Genomic DNA, 18263 nt, shown 5'->3' on the forward strand with positions numbered 1-18263 from the left:
CCTCCCCATATATTATGTCCTCTTCACTATTACGCTGATATTATATGAAAGATTTTTCACGCTGTCTTCATTACATTTTTTTGGCACTTGAGTGATTGTTGACAATGAGAACATTATGGAATGACAACAGTGGTGATAATGCACTGCAGTATTGAACAATAAAGAATATTGAAGCACAGCATATTTTGATATTATTGGAAACATGGGGAAACGGGGGAAATATAAAGAGGAATCAGAGTTGGATATGGAGCCCTTTAGACACAGGCGGTAAAATGGGTGTGACTGCCAATGCATACTGTGTAGTAGACTACTTATTGAAAAGATGCCAAGTGTGTGTGGTCTTTTCATACTTAGAAGCCCAGTCACAGTATTGGGTGAGAAAAATGCACACAGCCTTCTGCTCAGAGTCATTAAAATTTATATTTAAAAAAAACTATAGAAAACTGGGTTTCATTATGACTTTGCTGCAGAGGGAATACATTTTTCTTCTCTCTCTGGCTTGAGCATATGTGTTTAAGTTTTCAGCGCCCTACTGATGTAGTCTCCTCTGTCCCTGCTCCTCTGAGCAGGTGTTACCATTACTGATTTCCTTCCTCTAACTGCAGCTCATTGCAAAATTTCTGGCAGAGCTTTGTGTTTGTCTCTGGCAATCACACACTCAGTCATAGCTGTCAGATATCTTAGACTCTTGGACTTGTTAGACTGTTGAGCAATTTAAGCTGAGCAGAGCTGAATATAGGCTACATTGGATAAGACCTGTAAACACTCAGTGAACTCCTGAAGTAATCACATGTGCAAAGCATTTTAAATGTTTGTAGTTTTCTATGTAAATTGTGTAAAATACTTTAATGCAAGTGGATAATCCCAGTTTTATTTCCCTCTTGAAAGCAACTTTCTGCCTCTGAGAAGGCTTAGTAAATTGTTTTGGCAAGAGTGTCTTGAGCAGCTGACAAATGTAGTTGAGGAAGCACAAACTTTAAAACAAATTTCTTCCCGATCATTAAAGTCCAACGGATGAAATGTGCCTGGCATTACAGATCTTGAGCCTCAGCCCACGTGTTACAAGTTTGAGTAAACTGGCTGAAATCTAATACACAGCGAGCATTATGTCCAGCTTGTCTTGTATTTGTGCCAGACAAGAAAAGTGTTTATTTTCTCTCAAAAGATCTAGCATGTTCACCGTCAGGCTTTGTAAATGGAAAATAGCTAACACTATGTATAAGAATTTGAAGACATCCAAACAAGCAGAGCAGTCATTTCCTCAGTGACTGCCTAACTGCAGAGCTGTCCATTTAATTAAAATAATTGATAATTGTCGATAGTTGAAAGGATTTTAAATTAATTACCCTTACAGTAACAAAGTCCTGACAAAATAAACAGGGTCTGATATTCTTCCACTTGACATGTAATGTTGTCTTATACTGAAATATGAGCCTGGGGAATACTTACACTGATTGTCTGCTGTTTTTATTTGTGTAGTGAAATAAATATTGAGACATGCACGCATAGGGATGCTGATAGACTAGGTTCTGAAGAAAACATACGCTAAGCCAAAGATTACAACAGCTCAGTTCTCACGCCAGCATGTCTCTACAGACTCAGCAGGAACATTTTGTTACATTGGATCATGCATTATTCAAGAAACTTTGGCTTGTTGTGGGATCATTAAAAAATCATCCGCAGAGGCCGCCAGTTCATAAGGTTGTGAACTGAAATTGCATCGAACAAAGATGTTTTGTTGATGTACAGATCTCATCAATGCGATTGTGATCTCGATCCGTGCATTGTTCTCAACCTGATATGAGATCGCCTCATTCTGAAGGGCCATAAAATGTGTGATTTCCTCACTTCCACAAATCAAAGCTTCATCTGGAACACAAGGGTCCAGCTTAGACATTTATGCTCCATCAAATTCCTGGATGTTGTCAAACCTGCAAAACTAAACAATGACCAAAAAACTGACTGGAAGACACAGCTGAAGAGCCTCCTTTCTGGCATACTATATAATGATTACCTGCAACAATTAATGGAAAGGGATGATGTTTTTTTCTGCTGGAGCTATAAAAGGATTAGGCAGCTAAAAATACAGCTTGCACCTCATGGGGATGGACCGGGGATCCCTTTCCCTTCGGGTGGGCAGGGCAGGGACACTAGATCCTAATCTGAGGAGGATATCACTTATCTGGAGACAAACAGCACAGATTAGGAGAGGAGACAGAAGATGCACTGGGGACAGCGTGTGGGAGGGCTCTAACTCAATTACACACAATACCAAATCCCTCCTCTGATACCTCTGAGAAATGCTGAGGCAATAAATAGTAAATAGAGACCAAAGCTGGGCCATTTCCTTCCTGTCAGACTGCACCCTGCTGCACTAAAGCTCAGTAGCAGTTAGAACAGCACCTTAGAAACAGAGTAAGTGACGGAATGATAAAATCACTTTTTCATACTTTATTCTGTAAAATGAGGCCTGTGATTACAACTGACCGTCACACCAGTCTCACAGCAGACTGCGGACATAAACGAATCCCAGTACTGAGGTGATGGCAGCTCACCAAATCAATGGCCTATCCTGATTCTTGTCTTTAATTGGCTTTAAAATCATATACACATTTATTATTTGGTTAGCATCATGGCATTTATTATACTATTTCATATGATAACTATTTATGGTGGATTATGACTAGCATATAACCTAAAACCTAAACATGGTTCCTTATGACGTATATCAGACTCCCCCGAAGAATTTTGTGGCAAAAGTAAACACTTTAATCCGATTTCTTGAACCCCAAGGCCCCTTTCAGGCAATCTACCTTATTTATACTGTTTGCAGTAGTCTTGATGGCTGTAAAATTGTTATAGAGGGATCATTGATCCCCCTCTCATGATTAATTCATGTTTCTTCCAATGTCTTTTTTAGAGTGCATAAATCCCTACATGAGTCAACAGTAATATACATTGAGATAATACAGCCTCCATTAGGAATCTGACAGTTGAAAGATGAATGAAATGTCATCATCAAGATGAGTTCTCCTCTCCACCATTGCCAGCGTACCAAAATGAAAATCAAATGGATATGAGTGGCTTTGACAGGTCTTATAAAGAAAGCTGCTTCTATTGTTTCATTTTGAGTGGTTGCCAGGATGGTTTGGTTACATGTTGACCCATACGCCACATTTCCAAATCATTATATAGACTCTGGTATATGTTACGCAAGGCATTTTGATGGGAGGTGAGAGTTGCTGCAGCTCCGTTTGTGCGCCAGCTACAGTTTCTTTGATCCCGTGTGCTGGAGGTGTTGGCACAGGTCTGCCTGCCACCCCCTCAGCATGCTCCACACTGTGTGAGCTCTGATGCCTGCCATGGCTAATAATGAAAACACTGATTGACTGCAAGGCATCTCTGAAATTAATCGCTTTTTTCACCCTGACATGTCACATAGTTAAGTTAATTTACAATCAATTTTGGATTTGTTTTGTGTCTAAGAATTACACAAATGTTAATTTATCAAATGAGGTAAAAAAATAAATGCCTCCAATATTCATTGCAGCATAAAGAAAGTTATTTTCATCAAAGCAATGTGTTCATCTTTAGCAACAGGATTCTTCTTCTTTCTTTTTTTGTAATATATATATATTGATCTCATTCGGTAATTTATGCTATAAATTAACATAAACAGTTACCAATTTTTATTTTATTTTAATATTTATTTAACAGGGACAATACATACAACATTGCCATAGAAAATGGAAAATGCGATGCATATAAGACGTCTATAGCTTCAGCTAATTTGCAGTCTTTAACTGGTACCTCATTTACATTACAACAGCTTTTAAAAACAGGTTTTCTAAAGATATATAAAAAGCTGCAAGCAGCAATATGACAGCATCTTCATGGTGCAAGTAATCTGTAAAATATAATTTTCCTACAATTTGCATTTATTTATTTATTTATGATTTATTTTAAGGTTCAGATAATTACATTTTAGTTCAGTTTACTGTACTGTTGTAGTGTACATACAGTACAACAGCACCACAGACTCAGACTGTGGGTCCAAATTTTCATAACAGCAAATCCAGATCTGAATTTTTAAAAAAAAACACTGAACATAGTTCAGTAACATAATCATAACACAGCATGGGGTTCCTAATAAACTAGCAATAAACCTCTCAGTCTTTTCTCAACAATTGTGTAATCATAGTTAAGTTACATAATACATTTTTGTACATTTATTTTAATCAATAATCAACCAATGAATTCTATTTATGATTGATTCAGTACTTGTCATCATGTTCTCTATTTAGTAGGTAATAGCAGCTAAAGAAAAGTGCCACAGTGACAGAGATGCAACACTGACACAAAAGAATCATCACTTCGTTGACAAACAGTTGAGGTATGATGTTATTTTATTATCTGAGAGGGGCATCAGAAGTGAATACTCATCATGGCAATTATCAACAATATGAAGTTGCATTCACAGACACACATCTGGAGCCTTCATCAGGTTTGTCTCTTTGACACACACACGCACACACCAGTCAGTATTTATTTAATCATATTTTTATACAACACATCTGAGTTTTAACTGCAGCAATACAAACAAATACAATACAGCCTAGATTAATTTATTTCAGGTGTGCACACTTTGGCTAATAAAAGGCAGTATGCTGATTGACCATTTCAAACCAAACAGTATAACAATATAATTGACGTAAAGAAATGTTAAGACGTGGTGTGGAAATATTTAAGACAATACATTTATCTTACACTTTTCTATTTAAAATATCACACAATGATTTATAATAAGCAATTAACATGGGGATGTGTGATCTGAATGAACTGGTAGAGAGTAAAAGGCCACTATGGTCAATACTATATCTTGAACCAAGGCAACAGTTTCCATCCAAACCCTGTCATGTTCACAAATTATTGCTCAAACAAAGTTATTGCATTCTATCAAATATCTTTTTGTAGGCAACAGCATGATTTCTTATGGCAAACAGACAGCATTATGCCATATCCTAATTAACATTTCCAGTTGTATATACTATATTGTTATACATCTACTTACATTGAATCATGTAAGTAAAAGGCAGTCAAGTAGAACACTGTGCCTCACTTGAAAGAGAAAACAATTGTTATGTCGAAATGTAAAGATAAATACAAATACATTAAATGAGAGAAAAACTCTACAAAAATATGTATTTTTGCATCACTTGAATGTAGAAATATATGGTTGTAATATTGATGCAAAATGTTTATTGACAGTGCACAATCAATATGGACACACAAGGAACATTAAATAATGTGATCAGTCAGAGAATAGGATCTGTGTCATTCCAGTTGACTACAGCATCTGTCCACCTAAAACAAAAACAAAAACGCATGTTTAATCCATTGTACTGTACGATTGATATTTTTAAAGCTTATCTTTGGACTATGCAGGGAATTTGAACATCCCTTGATAAAAAGATAAAATAAAAAAAAGTAATAAATGTCAGAAAGCTTTATGATTCATCTCAAGATCTGCAGATATCACTGGGCATGTGGGAGTATGTCCATGTGTTACCTTGTTCGGATACAGTGCTCCAGAGGAGGAATGAGATCAGTGTCAACATCCTGGCCGCTCATGTTCAATTTGCCAAAAGCTATAAATGAAAAGCAACATTTTCAGTTGAGGTATACTTACAATTAGTGCAACAGCAAAGTGCTACTAAAGGCTACAGCAGGGATTGGCTTGCACTACATCATAATTACTAAGGTTCATACATATCTTAAACACTATATTTCAAGAACAATGAGGATAACTTTTATGGCCATATATTCTCTGAAACACCTGTGTGTACATACATACTGTACTGTACATACATCAAATTTAACCACAGGACATAAAATAAATGACAAGTTGTGTAATTTGATAGAAAATAAACATTTATTTAAATAAGATGTTACAGAATGTGTCAAAAGCTGTAATACTTTAACATAAATGATCAAGAGGCAACAATGTTTGAAAACAAATGAGTAGATAAGTGTCCTGTAACAGTAAAGAAGGCAGCAGTGTCAGACAGAAACAGTATTAAATTACCAGATTTTGTATAAAATATATATTTTTTTAAAAACAACAACTATGCATCCTAGAAGCCCCTCCCTGTTGGAATCCCACAAGATCTTTTTTCAAATCTACAAGCCTCTCATTAATACACTTGTCAATCTTCACTGAGATGCTGTCTTCTGAACGTCAGAACAGTTTGCTTCTGCTTTCACTGCATAGCAATTCACAGGTTTTCAAGGGCGCAAATATGACTTTTCCTCTTAACCCTTTGCTATTGCAAATCATCTCGCTTATCTATGATGGTCTTACTCTTGAGGTCTGCAGCTTCGTGTTCTTCCCTCCTTATGTTCCTTTCTCCAGCGAAGTAACCACTGCCTGGTTCCTATACAGCTAAAAGACCGACCATGACCTCCACAGGCCTGTATTCACAAATCATATAGAGTACCTCTAAGTCACACAGAAAGTGTCTGACTGCATTTTATTTCTCTTCAATCAAATGTTAGGCTGGAAGCCAGAGTATGTTGTACCTGTAACCGTTGTACTTTAGCTGTGGTTCTGGCTGTGGGTTTAGATGGGGTGTGAAAAGATATGCACACTGTCCCCCGCCAAGTGACCAGATGCCTCAGGACACTCTCCCTTAAGATCCACAAATTGTGTCAATACGGGTCCAGATGTGGTCAACAGTGAGCCACCAGGCAAGGAAAATCCCCTCATCATCCTGATCTGTCTTTGTGACAAGACAAGCAGAATCTTCACATCACACTATGCTGTGTTTGTGACCCAGTTTTCCCCATTCAGCAGGGTATCATCGACACTGTCTGTTTTTTCCCCCCAATTCCCTGAATTTAGCCCCAAGAGCAGCCAAATCACAAAACTCTCTAAAACTCTCTGAGGATATCATCACACATTGCCTCATGTGTTTAACTTCAACAAGTATGTGCAGCATTCTTTTCATCTGACATACACACGGGTTCTTAAATTCAGCCATGCATCTTGGATCAAGACACTGGATGTTTCTCACTTATGTGGGATACACTGTAGATGCACTGGAGCCTTTTTCAGGAACTTCTCAAGGGTGATCAAAAGCATCTTGCAATCCATTTCCATCACTAGTCACTGCTGCCTCTCTGGAATGTTTTAGGAAGACCTGAGTTGGTTCAGGATAGCTCTTGTTGCAAATTCAGTATCAATCTAACAACTGTCCTTGACCAGACAGCTGTTCTGAAAAAAAGGGACATGGTGGAGCATGGTGGTGATGTTGCCTTTTGCAGGTGCTTTGCCTTCAGCAACTGTATCATGAGCCCTGCAAAATACATACATGAAGTTAAACACACCAAAAAGTTTGTATGTTGATCCTATTATGTTAATCATAACATGTAAATAAATGCATTAGGTCTTATGTAAGATACATGTTGTCTTTATCCTTCACATGCATAGTGGGTCATGTATTCCTTTTAGAAGAGAAAATTCATTTTTTTCCCTCTAAATGATGACAAAAATACTAAAAATGTATAAAATAAAACATTACCAATTACATAAGAAATTTACTCTTACCTTTTATCAGTTTGTGTGTGTCCCCAGAGAAGGTCAGCATGAGTTGCTCTGCCTAATACATGGTGATGAAGGGGTTGATTTCTCTTGCAGTGCTGTTGAATATTCCTACTTTCACTCTGAAGAGAGGATCAATACGGCAGATTTTCACCTCCTCAAATGACTTCACTTTTGGATTGAGTAGTTCACCTCCCCTTCCATCTCGAAGTAGTGCTTGACATGCGGCCAGGGCAGCACTCCTTTTCTTTGATGCCTTGATATTTTCAATCCACCGGTATCTTAAAAACTAAATCATGTGTGTGCTACATCCAGTTGCTGTCACAGTCCTTGTGGGCAATCGTGAAACAGCCAGACTCTTTCCATCCACGGATTTACATCCATCTCTGAATGAGTATATGCAACCTGCACACACTGATGTTGATCAGTGGCTTCCCCACATCATTCTGGAGTTTCTTCTGAGAGATTTGGAAGAGATTTGTGACTCTGATTCAGGAAATAAAGTCCTTCATTTTCTCAGCAATATCTTGAGTTGATAACCTGATGTACCAGATGCTTTGTTACACAGAACCATCTGGGAAAGCTTTGTTGAAAACTGTTGGACAACGGCAGATGCTTTAAAAAAAATGTACTTGGCAGGTGATTGGATGAATCATATGTCTATCATTCAACGAAGTAGAAAAAGGCCAAAAAGGAAATGCAATGACAAGCCGCAGTATATGAACCTTTGAAAGCTAGGTAGCACGTCAATAGATGATTCTTGCCATTTCTGTAAGAAAAATATGTCCATAGAAGGAAGAAAAAAAACAACTGCTTCTCCCTAGCTGTCCAGAGTTCCTCCCTTATAGGACACTGATTGGTCCAAACCTTGCTTGAGAGGAATCCAGCTGCCTAACAAGATTAATGAGCTGATGAATGGCCCACAGACTCTGAGCTGATGTATTCAATCTTCACCTCAGGCTCATCCCATATCCTGACATGCATGTAATTGTTTAGCCTGTAAATAGTGATTCAAACTTTCATCTGATAACATGACAGACAGATTCATGGTGTCAGACAAATGTTTGGCACCCCTCAAAAAACATTTGCAAAACAAAATCAGGAAAAGTTCCCCCAATGGTCACTCACATTGGCACAGTTTCTATTGACAACAATAAATCCTTTCAACCCTCCTATAACGGCACTAAACACTGAACCAACACTGCCCCTAAAATCGTCTGAGTGGGGCCTTTCTTGTTACTGTAAGACAGCTGGATACCATTGGATAGCTGATCAGTCAGCTAGCTATCAGCAACCATCTTGCATATAGAGTAAGGTCACATGCAACTGTCGGCAACTTCCATACAATCACAATAAGGTGAGCGCATACAGTACAAAATGAGCATGAAGAGATTGACACTCTGCCGGCTTGCCATTATGACATCAACCCTTCAGAAGGTGGGTCCACCCCATGCTTTTTTCACAGCATTAGATAGCCAAAGCCACTGGCCCCATTGAGAAAGAGCACTTTTTGCAGGTTCCAAAATCCAGGTGCACCATCCTTTTCTTTTGTTGAGGCCAGCTTAAAAAAATAGCAGTGCTTTTTTTGTTTGTTTTTTACATGTAAAATTATAGGTCACAGGCAAAGACGACTTGCTCTGGCTCTGACGGAGACTGTTCCCAATACAAAGTGCTGGACAGAGAAATGGATTACTTGGGTATAGACCTTTAAAAAAGGATTTTTTTTTTAAATCACAGGGAGTGCCAAAAGTTTGGCCTGGATGATGATGATGATCTCAAACATGAGGCACTCAGGGCACATAAGTAGTGCTGACAGTGCTTGTAGCCTACAGAAAGAAAAAGATGCCTCTTATGGCAAAATAAATGCATGCAGAAACCAGCAAAGATACACCATAACCAAGCCATGTTAGGAAAGTGGTGCTGCCTAAATTCAAGTGGAGTATCATTAAGATGTTAAATGCACATTTTACAGTAGTGTCTACAGGTGTTTAAAATAGAATCATGCAAAAAAAAACAACAACACGGATTTATGCAAAAAATAGACCAGCACGGCAGATAAATAAGTTCATACATTCAGGCACTCATACCTCTTTCCATCTGTGTGTTTGTGTGTGTATTCAACTTTGCCACTGACAGGGAATGTTTGAATAGTAGAAGAGGATCATCTACCTGTGGTGGAAGAGGATCATCTGCCTCAACATGATAACAAGGACACCCTGCCCCCCAGCGCTAGCACCAGCAGCACCACCACCAAGGGCTCAGAGGGAATTGGAACATGTACAATATCTGATGACCCTGCAGAGTGGCTTAGAAAGATATCAGATGCAGAGCATTGTTTTCTTGTCAGAAAAGGGCTCATGCAGATCACTGACATGAGCTTTCCTAAAAATATGGATGAGAATCCATGAAGATCAAGAGATCACTAGTACAGAACTATGAAAAATGGGGAAAAGCTCTTGGGTCATGGCTGCTCTGCTCTATAAAAGCAGATGCCGTGAAAATGCACTGAGCAAAAAGTTGAGCAGCTGGAAGAATTTAGGGTGTCATCTTAAAGAGCATGAGTTCTCAAAACCACATGCAGACAACATGAGATTCTGGCATGACTTTCAAAAAAAGACTAGAAAGCAGGAGAGCAATTAATCGAGTCCAACAAGACTTGATGCTGCATTAGGTGGAGCACTGGAAGGGTGTTGTCAGAAGAATCATCACCGTCATGAGGCGTCTAGCTGAAAGGAACCAAACTCTAAGGGGCTGTACGATTAATCTGTTTGCCTCCCTTTGTCTGTTTTTGAAAACAGACTTTATAAATGAAAAACTCAATCCAGTCATGATAGAACATGTGCAAAGAATCCAGAAGTGAGACACCAAAGTACAGCAGTAAGACCTTAATTGAAGAGTACTGGTTGTTGTATTGTTCTTGATGCACAACATTACAACAAGGCTTTTTAAGGCTTCTGGAAAAGCCTGAAAAGTACAACCTTAAATATTAAAGACTGTTGTGGCCAATCCCACAGCAAAGGGAGCAACATGACCGAATAATACTATGTTGTCTATGTCTATCTTTGGCAGAGACAACCTTTTGACTTTCTATGACAACATGTGAAGGACCTCACGACCAGTGGAGTCAAAATGAGTGACACGGTGGGAGATGAATGAAGTAAAAAGGAATTTACTGTGGAAAAGAATGACTCTGAGGCAATGTCTTCATACCAGATCAATTAGGCAAGCAAAGTATTACAAAGCCCCACTGTCTATGTCTAAATACCAAGAACAGAACTTGGAGGAGTCAAAAACTACCTTACAGGCTTCAGAGACAATGGGCTTAATTTCTGCCAGACAGAAACGAAGAAATTGAAATTAAGCGTCCTAAGCATCTACAGCAGACTACCTCTGTGCTAAGAAATTCTGGTGCACCATGTTCTCAAAGATGGACTACATTTATAACCTTGGTGGGGTTGGGGGGGTTCCCCATACAGGAACTGACAGAGGCAATTAAGTATGGAGGGGTTGGGAAGCAGTCTTGAAAGATAAAGATTTATTCACAAATTGTGGTTGATACTGTTTGAGGGGGTCAGGGCTGATATAATGTGTCTGTCTCTCCAAAGAAAGCTAAACTTCATATAGAGGAAGAAACTCACTCATCGCATGGAGAATTTCAGTGTTGCTCTGCAGCTCCTCTTTTCCAGTCACTTTTCATTTATCAAGAGAAGCTTTTCAAATGTGAAGCTTACAAAGACTTGCCTGAGGTCCACCATGAGTCAGGAGAAAGTGGGTTGTTAGGGCTAGCTCACATCTGTACAGGACAGGAGGTCAGAACGTTTTTGGTGGCAGTGTTTGCTGCAACCAAAACATGAAGGCCATGCCTCTAAAAGGCTGACATGTTTGTGTGCATGATCCTATCCATTATAATTTAAGTCCTACCTCCAGAGGTACTTGGGAACTACAGGTGGCTAATTCTCATTATTCAAGTGAGGTCACAAGCCAGACTTTTCAGGCCATACTACCAGCTGCCAGATTTGCACGTGGTGAACTCAAGTCCTCATCTTTATTATTTATTATCTAATATTGTGCATATTTTTGGGTTTGCTCTTTGTCTAAAAAGCTATGTTATGTGATATTAGTCACCAGTAGTGCTGTTCATAATTTACCACCTCTAGATATGACACTAGACCACAAGGATCTCAAACCTAAAGAAATGCTGGGGGTAAACCAAGTAATAGCAACATTTGCCATGTAAATTCATAATATCGGTAACAGCAAGTTAACCAATGCCCTTATGCAGGCCTAGAGACTGATACTTTCAAATTACACAATTATTGCAGGTGTTTCAGACCATAGAAACCCTGAATTACAGAAATTATACCCAAATCAGAATGCTCATTTTTTAAGTGGTCGACCGCTGGGGATTAAATGAAACAACATAATAAACACAGTACACTAAGAATGTGGGACAAGTGACAAGTTACATACAGACAGTGAGGCGGATCTCCTCCTGTTGATTGGCCAGTCCATCATAATAGTAGAGGTCAAACTCCAGACCTTTGTCTGGATTGGTCAACAGCTCCCTCTGCAGGCAAAACAGCACACTGAAGTGGCTTTCACTGCAGACCACCCAGATTGGGTAATGGGGAGTCTTCAAGTAAACTCCGACCTTAGAATAAAATAGAGCACAAGTCACAATACTCATATTGTTTCATGAAGCCATTTCTCCCATTAAAGTTTGTACAAGATTCTGGTAGACACCACAAACTATTTGGTTTGTCTGAGTTATTGCAGGATTTTAAACTTGGGTGTTTCTTCCAATTCCAATTTGATAGCATCTTGAGGATGCAATAATTAGAGACATACGGGTAAAATCTGTAATTAATCAGTGCTTTTTCACAGCATATTTTTACTTAAATATTTTTTCGCACATCCAATAATCAATACATGTTCAAATGTCCATAATGTAACTGAAGACCTTCTGATTATAATCTACTTCCATGCATATTTGTTCCTATGTTTCAGCTTGAGATGCAGAGTCATCATCAGTGATCCTTTTCCTATGAATGTGAACCACTTTGATGTGGGTAAACGAGTTGTTAACTATCACATAAATCCTGAATAGTCTTAAGAACATTCTTCTCTGTGATTATGTGCACATCTGTGCTGGATGTGTTCACAATTGAAGCAAAGAATGCCCCATGAAGACTTGGTTTAATGTTAATCTGACTAGTATCTGGTGTGTTAGTAACACAGGGACCAGAGAGAAAGCCAGCAATTTTGCTCACCTTACATATGTTGTAATGTTCAAACAAGGACAGCAGGCCAATGTCACAGTCACCCTTGATCCCCTTCAAGAGAGTGATGTTGCCATTGCCTGAGTCTAACTCCATGTCATTGTCAAAGACATTAGACACTGCTCTGCCACAGAGCAAAAGGTTGACCAGCTCCTAGTGAAACATAAAAACATGATGTTAGTACTAGAATATACTTGTAACAAATATTAAAGCATAGTTTACAGCATAGCAACAATACAGGAATATTTTTATGTGTTTCACTTAGATTCTTCTGTTGTTGTGTCATCAACAAACTCTACACACATCTGTTACTTGTTTTCACAGCACATCTGTAAATGTAGGTTTAATTTTTCAGTGACACTTGTTTGCAGTTGTTATAGAGATAACATAGGTTTGAGACAACCATGAAAGCTTTGATAGCAGCAGACCTGGGAGAAATATCAGTTAAGTCATGCCATTTACACTCAAAATCACTGACTATTCCAAACCTGTGTCACCCAGAACAATTTCAGTAACTTTATTATTAAACAAGTCGCAAACAATCACAATACCCAGTCCTCCTAACCCATTTGATTTGCATCAGACCTGAGTGCAGTAGCCATGGGCTCCAATAAGTGTTGTGGTGGGCACATCCATATCCTCTCTTAGTCTTCAGAGAAAAAGAGGAAGCACATGTAAAAGTGGTTCTTTTACAATCGTCACACTTTTTCTACTCCACAATTTGTTAAGTAACAGTATTTAAAAGCCTCCACATACTTTTCAATAGATCGAGACAGAATGGCAGATATTGTGAGCAGAATGCATCCCAACCCACCGGTCTCGAACTGCGGAAAACAAGACAGATTGGAACAGATAGCTGGCGATCTTTTGTACATCTGACAGGCAAAATGAAACTGAGGAAGATGACTGTGAGTCTCTGACCTGCTCAATATGCTGCTCCAGAAGTAACTGCAGGTCCTTGATGTTATCCACAGTGAAGCATGTTAGCTACAACACAATCAAGTTCATAAAAGTTACACTGCATTGAAAATGATAGCTCTTCTCTTGAATAAGGCATTACCAATGCAGTCAAAAGTAACATGTTATTGTGTAAATGAATCATTTACACAGTTACAGCAAGCCATTACATATAACAATAACAGAGATAAATAGAGACATGCTATTTTTTGCAAATGTTCAAATCAGGTACTACAATAATATTGTAGACATGGTGATATTTCAGAATCTACAGTTGCTGCTGTATACACCTGAAATACAAGTCTTAATTCTATTTTGTATACCCAACTCTCACTACTTTACATACTTTTCAGTGCGTCTGTATGCAGTGACATGTCTTTACCTTTTCAAGCACTCCTTCTGATTTGTAGCGTCCTGTTGGAGTGAAATGATTTCTTCCTGAACTTCTGTTTGGGAAAAAAAAAGAGCAAAGAAAAACACAAAGTTCCAGGTTGAGTAAAGCATTTTCCAGGTATTTCTGAAATGAATGGGTCTGACAGGTGAAGATAAAGCTAAGGGTGGTGGCTGAACTCTTGGCTCCTAAATACCGAAATGCAATCTGAGCTTAGTTTAACTAAGCAATTATGTTTGACCTGTAATGAGATTCTGTGAATTGGTAAAGATCCTGTGTAGCGGATTAAAGAGTATGTTCTTACATTGCAATTGTGCCTTGTTTTTCCTCGCCAGCCCTCCACAGGATTTCAGCCACAGCTAAAATAAGACACTCTCTCCTGGTATTGCTGGAAGGTCTTAACCTCCTGAGAACAAAGTGGCATTTGAGTGCAAAGAAGGCTGTCTGGGGTGATAACACAGTTAATACCACAGTGCAGGGGTCAATACATAGCAGTGGCTACAAAGCACTCCTTGATGTGAATTAATGGCTGTGAAAAGCATTGCGGTAACTACAGTAGGTCAAAGCTCTGAATTGAAGGATAACATACTGAAGGCCTGCATTACTGTTTTCCATGTTTTCAAACAGTAGTTTCTTAAGAACAAAGGCTTGGACTGATGCCAGAACTCCACAAGGACCACCCTAGAAAATAAAGAAATGTACAAATACAAAAATATAAGGCATGACAATGCAATTCAGTTAGATGTATGAAAATCGGCATGTCTGAATTCTTGAACAGGACAGTGGAGACAACCTTTTTCTGCACAATTCCATATCTCAGGTCATGCGTTTCTGAGAATGTGAACCCCTGATTCCTCCACTCAATGCTGAACCAATTTAGGCTGGAACCAAGAAGAACCACTTTTAGTTCCTGGAGAAAAACACAGAAAATTAAAGGCAACTGCAGAAACTGTCCTCTGCATTTCTTGAAGAAACAAAAAAGCTGCAGTAAATCACCAACCGTGGCGGTGTGTTGGTCCATCGGGCGGCCTGGATAGCTGCGCTCTGCAATGTTTCTCCGAAAAGATACTTTGGAGAGATCCTTCAGATCCTCATCATCATCAATATCATCTGGAAACACATTCACAGACCGTTAACTTTGACGAATCCAAGGCTGTAAGTTGATTGCCAAGAGAGGCAAAATTTAGACTCCCTCTGCATTACTACATATAAAGCACTTACCTAAAACCATCTCAGACTCATCCAAGTCAGCTACATTCTGTCTCGTCTTTGCTCTAAGAAAAAGGAAAAAATATTAACCTGAACGACACCCTGAAATCAGATGGAAAAAATGTGTAACAGTAAGGAACTATGAGGTCCATGATAATGTGAATTGCGACATCTTAAAGCTCTTTACTTTTGCATCTTCAGTGAGTATTGTTGTACTTTCTCAAAGCTGTTTTCACTCTTCAATCTTTCTGGTGCACTTTTCAACTCCTGTCTCCCTCCTACGCAGTCGATCTCAGTTAGGCTACTTTCTATGCTTTTTGTATTTAAGCCAGTTGTTGCAAGTCCATCTCCGGACTGCCTGTGTTCTTCTTCTTCTTTTCTGAGAAGAAGTGACGGAATCACTTCTACCCTGCGACTCTGCCTTTTTTTGTTTGATTCCTATAAGGACCAAAAAAAATAAAATAAAAACCAGTCCATGACAAGAGTATGAGATCAATATGTTTTTAGAACTGTATCAGAAGTTCAGTACCTGAGGTGTACGAGCTATTGGTCCAGCCATCATTCCACGTCTAATTCGATTAGTTCTGCTCCTTTGAGTGCTCTCTGTGATGGGAGTCTTTTTTTCTGGCTCTCTTCTCAAGGAGCTCTCATTGTCCTGGACAGGAGTCAGCAGTGGATAGCCTTTGTGGTCTTCCGACTGAGAGGCCCAGCAAACTGTTTGTTTACTGCTGAGACTGTCTGTTTCAGGCAACAATAAGGTATATGTAGGCTGAGAAGTAGAGATTTCCTCTATTTCAGACCTGTGAGAAACAAAGATCCTGCATAAGTTCAAAGCATTTTCCAAAGAGTCAAAACAGCATAGAATAAAGTATTCAAAACAATGGTTGTGAAATACCTCAGTTTCATGTGTTTGCTGATAACAAAGCCTGCCGTGCTCCCCCTTGTCTCAGTGACATTCAGTGTTGCTGGTAGTATTGTTGGTGTTACTGCAGGAGAAGTGAGTGGACTGGTGGCTGGAGCAGACTGCACACTTTCACGTTCACTGCTGGTGATCTTGTCAGTCTTATGGCTCACAATATGATGCTTAACAATGATCTCCAGTAATGTTTTTAGGGGTGAGCTATGAACCTAGAATGAAAGAGATTTAGGCTGCATTAGTTTTCAAGTTATCCACTATTACGGCCTCTGAAAACTTAGAAAACAGGGCTCAGTAGGGACCGTGACATGTAAAGGACATCAGAGACAAAGTACTGGATTCCAAATCAAATTTTTATTGTAATCCATAACATCTGTTAAACTCCAGCTGTTAGGACTGACCTTATTCTGTCTATAAAGATCCTCTATGTTGAGAGTCTGCCTCAGGTGAGACCTGTTGTTGATGCTGGCCTCTGTGCGTGGGTTCTCCTCGTCCATACAGGCAATGGTCCTCTTAAACCCCTGCATATCGATATCAACAGAGGCAATGTTACACCGTACTCTAATAATTTGAAGTGGAGTTTTAGCCAGTGAGTAGCCACGGAGGTTCTTTGATGTTGTTGTTTTATTTGTTTGTTTTTTCTATGGCCATTTTTTACGCTCATGGTTTAACTAACGTTATGATACACAAACGTGACCCACGTCTTGGCGTTATACTATAACTAGGTTTATTAATTATAACGTTACACTGGTTCATAGTTGAAACCGGTCCATCTGGTTGCACCGAAAAAGGCGAAACGTATTTTTTTTTTTTACCAACGCCAGACCCTCTTGAACTCTTTAGCATAGTTGAACGAGGGCTAACGCTAGCCACGTTAGCGGTTAGCCGGTCAGCCTGTTCAGAGTCAGACAACCTGAACCTACCTTTCGACTCAGGTATTCCCGCACAAGGGACGAAGAAACTTCCTCAATTGAAACAACCATGATGTGAACACAGACTCATTGATTTAACCAGATACAATCAACAAGAGGATGTTCTGACTGTGGCGCTGACGAACCGAGAAGCGAGCCGCCGTGGGCTGCACAGATCTGCACCGAGTCTGATGGGACCGTGTGGACGTTGTGGAGGCGGTCCCCGTGTGTAGAGATCAGTGTAACTGCGCGGGTCGCTCGGCTCGGTTGTTCGCCAATGTGCGTTTCCATGGCGACGCGTGTCGCTCTCGCTCTCAGTGGATGGTGGTTGTTTACGATGAAAACGCATCTATCTAAAGACACGGTTAATGCTGCTGCCTGCCTGACCAACTGGAAAGAGGATAAAATACAACCATTCAACACAACAGTAAATTATCTTTTCTGAATCTCTTTGTTATTTCACTTGTGAATTTCGTCCCTTTTTGCACATTTGCAGGAAAATTTGTGGTTGGACTTGTAACAACTAGGCCTAGGCCTAAACTTGTGAACAGCATGACAGTAAACCATATGGACTTTTGGATGAAAATTTGGCTAAATTCAAATGTCTGGACTCTGGACCTTAATGCAGAAGTGAACTGTCCAAATCCACACTTCATCACTTTTTTTATTTAACCTTTATTTAACCAGGCGAAATCAATTAAGAACATGTTCTTATTTACAATGATGGCCTGACAAGAGGCATAAGCTTCTTGATGATCACATCGACAAAGGGTCTCAGAGAGACTTTCATAGAGTACACTTGGCATTCAGACTTCACTTGGCTTGGCAATAACAGGGATGTAATACTGTAAAAACAAAACCAAATAAAATGTGGACAGGAATCAGCCAGTGCTGCAGAGTGCATACTGGACCTCCACCCAGCAGCCGCCTCTGAGGCTCAAAGTTCAAGTCTGGAGCAACCAGTTGCTAGTCCCTTGCAGAAATAATATTTAATTTGTTT

General features: G+C 39.4%; 1 protein-coding gene across 1 annotated transcript; it reads right to left on the minus strand.

Moving 5' to 3' along the window:
• Nucleotides 1–5254: 5254 nt before the first annotated feature.
• mindy4 (MINDY lysine 48 deubiquitinase 4) lies at nucleotides 5255–17428 on the minus strand. Its single transcript, XM_083969433.1, has 18 exons — nucleotides 17276–17428; nucleotides 16754–16873; nucleotides 16332–16564; nucleotides 15966–16236; nucleotides 15624–15874; nucleotides 15449–15501; nucleotides 15228–15337; nucleotides 15021–15137; nucleotides 14817–14908; nucleotides 14532–14633; nucleotides 14219–14282; nucleotides 13801–13866; nucleotides 13636–13703; nucleotides 13465–13528; nucleotides 12871–13032; nucleotides 12071–12251; nucleotides 5570–5648; nucleotides 5255–5364 (listed from the first exon to the last, which is right to left on the minus strand). The coding sequence occupies exons 1-18, from the start codon at nucleotides 17333–17335 to the stop codon at nucleotides 5316–5318; spliced, it is 2142 nt and encodes a 713-aa protein (XP_083825559.1). The 5' UTR covers nucleotides 17336–17428; the 3' UTR covers nucleotides 5255–5315.
• Nucleotides 17429–18263: the final 835 nt, after the last annotated feature.

Source organism: Trachurus trachurus, assembly GCF_905171665.1.
Source record: "Trachurus trachurus genome assembly, chromosome: 4".
Classification (NCBI taxonomy): domain Eukaryota; kingdom Metazoa; phylum Chordata; class Actinopteri; order Carangiformes; family Carangidae; genus Trachurus; species Trachurus trachurus.